This window comes from Phyllobates terribilis, unplaced genomic scaffold (assembly GCF_046119375.1).
Source record: "Phyllobates terribilis strain yellow unplaced genomic scaffold, ASM4611937v1 Scaffold_7__3_contigs__length_470593459, whole genome shotgun sequence".
Lineage (NCBI taxonomy): Eukaryota > Metazoa > Chordata > Amphibia > Anura > Dendrobatidae > Phyllobates > Phyllobates terribilis.
In genome coordinates, this window is record NW_027362767.1 from 158,623,168 (window position 1) to 158,630,680 (window position 7,513).

The window sequence follows — 7,513 nt, forward strand, 5'->3', positions numbered from 1 at the left end:
TAAGAGTAAACTTAGCTGATTACTATCAGGAACATTGATCTCATCATGTATATGTTATGGGACCATTGACCTCTAACCTAAACAACCATAAATGCAGTAAGCCAAACATTTGATCTCAATCATCAGAGTCTAAAGTTGATAAAAACGGACAGTTTTACACATTTTTCGGAGTAATTTAATTATTGTTTTAGTGAATAGATAGCTGACGGTCTGGAAAAAAAGTTGGTCTGGTAGTAATTTTTCCATGAAAGAACATTCCCTTAATGTTCCCAGAAAGATTCTTCATCTTTTGCTTGGTGTTACAGGAAAAAAAACATGTTAAAAGGCCAAAATTAACTAAAATGTGTATGACTGCATCAGCAGAATGATCTTTCACTCAAGGGTTGTCCATCGTTCCTATTGAGCTGCTCATGTTGACCATTAAGTAATTCATTGAGTCTATAGATATCATTCCTATCGAACTACCCATGTTGACTCTAAGATCTTTCACTGAGACTACAAATTCTGTTTTTTGTCGAGCTACCGATGCTGATCCTCAGGTCATTCACTGAGTCTTCATGCAGTGGTGTAACTAGAGCCTGATGGGCCCCGGTACAAGATTTGGACTGCCTCCCCCTCCTCCCATCCTAGTATATATGCTCTCCATCCTGGTTCATTTATATCCCCCATCCTGGTATATATGTCCCTTATCCTGGGCCACATCATGGTATATGTCCCCCATTCTGCCTCGGTTCTTTAATGCATAGAAAAAAAATAAACAATTATACTCACCCTCCTATTTAGAAAATTGGTAGTGGCGCTGGTAGGTAAGTCTATTAGGCCTGCTACAAATGGGACAGCTACCACAAGTTGTCAGTGAATGCGTAATCAAGAAACAATGGTGATTTGCTGGACTAATGTGGGAGGAAATGATGGAGAGATGCGAGTGTTAAAATAATAAATTATTTATGGGAATTAGCAATAAGGGGGACCTGGGGAATCGAGAGTATGATCAGTTGGAGGGAGTAGTCCTTTCCGGGTTGGTAGGGTGCTAGGAGTACTGGCACACAGGGTTCCTGGTTTAAACCCTAAGATTGGTCATCCCCCTAAGAAAGATCGACAGAAGAGGTAAGCTTCTGAGATGGTGAGTAGAGCCGTCTCCCACCGGACTTCACCCCTGATTCAGGGTCTGCACGTCCGCACTGGCACCCAGCACCCCCCCCTGCTATTTACCAACACCAGGTAACTTTCAATAAGGCACTCTGGGGAACCCTCTACCCAGCCTATGTCCATTCTAACTCTATCTAGCTCTCTCCCCAACCACCCACCAACTAGCCAACCAGCTGGCAATCCATTGCCGTTCTATCTTCCTGAATCCAACAGGTATCTCCAGCCTAGCTCCCAACCACAGGGGCTCCCATGGATCTACCCACCATCTCAGAAGCTTACCTCTTTTCTCCTTCTCTTTCTTTGGGGTGACCAATCTTAGGACTTAAATCAAAACCCTCCGAGCTAGTAGTCCTAGCACCCTACAAACCCGAAAAGGACTACTCCCTCCAACTGATCATATTCTCCATTCCTCCGTCCCCCTTATTGTTAATTGCCATAAATAAATTATTATTTTAACCCTCACATCTCTCCATCATTTCCTCCCACATTAGTCCAGCGCAAATCACCATTGTTTCTATACTCGCCTTCCCTCCGCTCCCCCACTGCACGGCGTCCTCTACTGAAGCCAGCAGCTAACTTCAACATGCAAGTCACGGGAGCGCATGATGTCACTGCCATGCACCCCCAGTCACGTGAAAGCCAACGTCATCTGCTGACCTCTGATTGGCTGGTAGAGTGTATTGCCATGCACGGACCTGACGGGTCTGGGCACCGCAATACACTTCAACAGGATGTGCATCCTAGGACGCACATCCAGTTGAAGTTTCCGCTGGCATTGGCAGACTGCTTGCCCACACGGGCCTGGCTGCGACCTCTGCGACCATGGTTGTTACGTCCCTGTCTTCATGTGCTGTTCCATTTGAGCTACCCATTTTGACCATTAGATTATACACTGCTCAAAAAAATAAAGGGAACACTTAAACAGAATATAACTCCAAGTAAATCAAACTTCTGTGAAATCAAACTGTCCACTTAGGAAGCAACACTGATTGACAATCAATTTCACATGCTGTTGTGCAAATGGAATAGACAATAGATGGAAATTATTGGCAATTATCAAGACACCCTCATAAAGGAGTGGTTCTGCAAGTGGAGACCACAGACCACATCTCAGTACCAATGCTTTCTGACTGATGTTTTGGTCACTTTTGAATGTTGGTTGTGCTTTCACACTCGTGGTAGCATGAGATGGACTCTACAACCCACAGAAGTTGCTCAGGTAGTGCAGCTCATGCAGGATGGCACATCAATGTGAGCTGTGGCAAGAAGGTTTGCTGTGTCTGTCAGCGTAGTGTCCAGAGGCTGGAGGCGCTACCAGGAGACAGGCCAGTACACCAGGAGATGTGGAGGGGACCGTAGGAGGGCAACAACCCAGCAGCAGGACCGCTACCTGCGCCTTTGTGCAAGGAGGAACAGGAGCACTGCCATAGCCCTGCAAAATGACCTCCAGCAGGCCACAAATGGTCATGTGTCTGCACAAACGGTTAGAAACCAACTCCATGAGGGTGGTATGAGGGCCCGACGTCCACACATGGGGGTTGTGCTCACAGCTCAACACCGTGCAGGACGCTTGGCATTTGTCACAGAACACCAGGATTGGCAAAGTCGCCACTGGCGCCCTGTGCTCTTCACAGATGAAAGCAGGTTCACACTGAGCACATGTGACAGACGTGACAGAGTCTGGAGACGCCGTGGAGAGCGATCTGCTGCCTGCAACATCCTTCAGCATGACCGGTTGGCAGTGGGTCAGTAATGGTGTGGGGTGGCAGTTCTTTGGAGGGCTGCACAGCCCTCCATGTGCTCACCAGAGGTAGCCTGACTGCCATTAGGTACCGAGATGAGATCCTCAGACCCCTTGTGAGACCATATGCTGGTGCGGTTGGCCCTGGGTTCCTTCTAGTGCAGGACCATGCCAGACCTCATGTGGCTGGAGTGTGTCAGCAGTTCCTGCAAGATGAAGGCATTGAAGCTATGGACTGGCCGCCCGTTCCCCAGACCTGAATCCGATTGAGCACATCTGGGATATCATGTCTCGCTCCATCCACCAATGTCACGTTGCACCACAGACTGTCCAGGAGTTGGCGGATGCTTTAGTCCAGGTCTGGGAGGAGATCCCACAGGAGACCATCCGCAACCTCATCAGGAGCATGCCCAGGCGTTGTAGGGAGGTCATACAGGCACGTGGAGGCCACACACAATACTCAGCCTCATCAGGAGCATGTCCAGGCGTTGTAGGGAGGTCATACAGGCACGTGGAGGCCACACACAATACTCAGCCTCATCAGGAGCATGCCCAGGCATTGTAGGGAGGTCATACAGGCACGTGGAGGCCACACACAATACTCAACCTCCTCAGGAGCATGCCCAGGCGTTGTAGGGAGGTCATACAGGCATGTGGAGGCCACACACAATACTCAGCCTCCTCAGGAGCATGCCCAGGCGTTGTAGGGAGGTCATACAGGCACGTGGAGGCCACACATAATACTCAGCCTCATCAGGAGCATGCCCAGGCGTTGTAGGGAGGTCATACAGGCACGTGGAGGCCACACTCAATACTCAGCCTCATCAGGAGCATGCCCAGGCGTTGTAGGGAGGTCATACAGGCACGTGGAGGCCACACACAATACTCAGCCTCATCAGGAGCATGCCCAGGCATTGTAGGGAGGTCATACAGGCACATGGAGGCCACACACAATACTCAACCTCCTCAGGAGCATGCCCAGGCGTTGTAGGGAGGTCATACAGGCATGTGGAGGCCACACACAATACTCAGCCTCATCAGGAGCATGCCCAGGCGTTGTAGGGAGGTCATACAGGCACGTGGAGGCCACACACAATACTCAGCCTCCTCAGGAGCATGCCCAGGCGTTGTAGGGAGGTCATACAGGCACGTGGAGGCCACACATAATACTCAGCCTCATCAGGAGCATGCCCAGGCGTTGTAGGGAGGTCATACAGGCACGTGGAGGCCACACACAATACTCAGCCTCATCAGGAGCATGCCCAGGCGTTGTAGGGAGGTCATACAGGCACGTGGAGGCCACACACAATACTGAGCCTCATCAGGAGCATGCCCAGGCGTTGTAGGGAGGTCATACAGACACGTGGAGGCCACACACAATACTGAGCCTCATTTTGACTTGTTTTAAGGACATTACATCACAGTTGGATCAGCCTGTAGTGTGTTTTTCCACTTTAATTTTGGGGGTGACTCCAAATCCAGGCCTCCATTGGTTAATAAATGTGATTTCCATTGATGATTTTTGGGTGATTTTGTTGTCAGCACATTCAGCTTTGTACAGAACAAAGTATTCAATGAGAAGATTTCATTCATTCAGATCTAGGATGTGTTATTTCAGTGTTCCCTTTATTTTTGAGCAGTGTATTAAACATTAACCTACCTTCATTCTTCCTACAGACCATGACCGCTGATGACGTCATCTGCACACGAATTTACATCAGAGAATAAAACAAGTGAATCGCCCAAGGGACCCGAGGCACGACCTTCTCCGGCCAATAGTCTGAATCCCATATAACACATATTATGAAGCAGAGAGTATCCCGTTTACAGCAATATGCCAACGCTTCTCCTGTAATGTCTACCATCTTTCATGAACTCTTTGGAAGATGGTAGAATTGGCCTGAACTGTATACTCAGATTGGGCACTGGGGAGTGGCATTAACAAGACTGTCAATTGACAACGGGGCAATGATTGAATTGTCAATTAGTATGTGATAAAGTAAAAAAAGTTGATCCAGAGATTAGATGGACCATTCCAAATAGTTTTGTTTGTTTTTTTGAGTGGGGGGGGGGGGTGGAAATCTTGTGTCGGCCATTCTGAATGTAAGACTATATTTTGCCTATTGTTTTGCGATGAGCTACCGACCAAAATAAAAGAAGGGTCACAAGGAAAACTCTCGTTAGCAATAATTTGGTAGATTATGAGGCAAAGATGTGAATAAGTAGTGATACCCGAAGGTGTATTGCCGTATTTTATACTATAAGACGCACTGGATAATAAGACGTGTGCAAATTGTATGCATGTAAAATGGAGAAAAATCAGAGAACGGACTGACTTATCCTTAAGAAGTGAGTCTTAGGCTACATTCACAAATCCATGTGTCGTGGACAGGTTGAGGGTCTCCAACTCCACAGCCTCATATATGCTGGTTGTTGAGCTTGGGTCATGAGACCCATGGTTGGTCCGCACTCGGATTGCGACACATGGATGTGTTGATTTCCCCCAAATTGTACCTAATCTAATGGCTGCCGTTGCCGGTAGGGTTACTCTTATGTCTTAGGTTAGCTAAGGGGAAAAATGTTACTAGTTCTTTTGATATTATGATTTTATGAAAGGAGTCCATCATGTCTTATCTTGTGAATAAAATGTCCTACTCGCCAAAATTTACCAGCTCCCGTGATAAAAAAAAAGGATCTTCTTTGATTATGTGACTGTCTTTCAATATTTTATACAATTTTTATGTATGTAAAACACATGGCTAGAGAATGCAGTACCGCTAGCTACAAGGATTCTTCTTTTCCCCAGGTAGATGTCTCACCTTGCTTCCGTTTTTTCTAGTTTATGCATCAATTCTGTATTTATTTGTCAATATGTTTTTTAATTAATTAAAGAAAAAAGTCTTAGATCGATTTTTGTACAGTTTTTCTCTTTGTTTGAGTGATTTACTAGAGACAAGCAAAGATATTCATAGTACCGTGATCCGGTTTCCACTACTCTGATCCAAGGAACCTCCATGGTTGGCATCCTGTGCGATTTAATAAGCACCCGCGACATCATGAAGTCATGGTATGATGCACATTATGAAGCTTGGTGACTAGGGCTCAAGCAACTTCATGACATCGTGGTTGGCCTATTGATTGCAAGAGGCATTCAGGAGACCAGCAGTGGAATTACAGCTCAAGAATTTCGTTCTGCTCTGATCGAGATGCAATGGAGTACTGGAGTGGACACCCAACCAGTGTATCATGAATATTTTTGATCTTTGATCATTATTAATGGTGGCATATGAAAATATAACATTTTTCTGACATATATGGTGAAAGTTGGAAGAAGCTGTACAGTGAAGGCTCAGAAGTTGAGCCCATGGCAGGTGCTGGCCATCTTATCCTGGAATCTGAGATATTTTTGATTCTGGTCTTTTACCACCTTTGATACTATAGTCAAAAGAAACAGTGTGTCTCAATCAATGATCGACTCCAAAATGGTGACCTCCTAAAGAACCTCATGAATAGCGTCAGTCAGAAGAACCTCATAATTGGTGACGGCTGGAAGTTCCCATTAATAATGTTAGCAGGAAGGACACCAGAAATAGTGCCAGCTAGGAGAAGCCAATGGATAGTGTCAGCTAGAAGGCCTACATGAACAGCTGTTGCCAGAGGGACTCTGTGACCCTATAAATCGTGTGAGTTAGAAGGACCTTATGATCAGTGTCAGCCAGAAGGACCCCATGAATAGTGCCAGTCATAAGGACCCCCATAAATAGTGTCAGCCAGAAGGATCTGATATATAGTGTCAGCCCACTGTCACAGGTGTGTCAGGTGTATTAGACAGTCGCTCTGGATCTGGCTGTAGAAGGTCACTGCGCTTGGCATTGCAGACACCTTCTTAATCCTTCTTCCTTCCTTCCCAGCGGTGACCTCCCTCCTAATGCTGATTGACACACCCTTGCATGGGAGTTTAAAACTCTCAGTTTGCTCCAGGCAATTGCAGGTGATACTTCTATGTACCTTTTGTGCATGCTTGGAGCACTAGCTGTTGGCTGGCTTCTTCTCTGGTGCCCTTAGACAGTTGGCGTTACTCCTCTGGTGTCTGCTCAGCTAAGTTTATCCCCTTTGTTTCTCTACCTTGTTGTCTTTAGTTTGTAGTGTGGCCTGACCAGTGCTCACCCCTCCCCCTCCATATCTAGGGCCAAGCTCTAGGGACTTCCAGGGCTTAGGTTCCAGCTTGGCGATAGTTGTGGAACGTACATAGGGACGGTAGGGTAGGCAGGGTGTTATTAGATCTGCCTAGGGGTCTCCACTCCCCCTTTCCCTAGTGTTTGGGCCCCCCCCCCTCTTCCCTTCCTGTTGCACTTAATCTTTCCCACACTTGCATGACACCCAAAGTATCCCATGATCAGTGTAGGACAGAAGGACCCAATGTATAGTGTCATCCATAGAACAGTCTTTTAGTAAACCTGGAACCTGTCTTTTACGCTAGGGGTGTATAAACCCCAGAGGTCTAATGATAATGAATCCTTGTCTAAATCTCTCTCTTTTTATCAAGTTTGTGCCTGGAGCAAGAGGGACTCTGGGACCAACAAATGGTATAAACCAGATGGACCCCATGAATAGTGTCATCCA

The 7,513-nt window shown here is 46.7% G+C and overlaps 1 protein-coding gene across 1 annotated transcript in view; it reads left to right on the top strand.

The window, feature by feature from the left end:
• The window catches only part of CRABP2 (cellular retinoic acid binding protein 2), a 34,416-nt gene extending 29,207 nt beyond the window's left edge, over positions 1-5,209 (top strand). The window contains exon 4 of the mRNA XM_073639507.1: positions 4,568-5,209. Coding sequence (XP_073495608.1) covers positions 4,568-4,618 — 51 coding nt within the window. The 3' untranslated portion in view covers positions 4,619-5,209. The remainder of the gene's footprint in view (positions 1-4,567) is intronic.
• Positions 5,210-7,513: the final 2,304 nt, after the last annotated feature.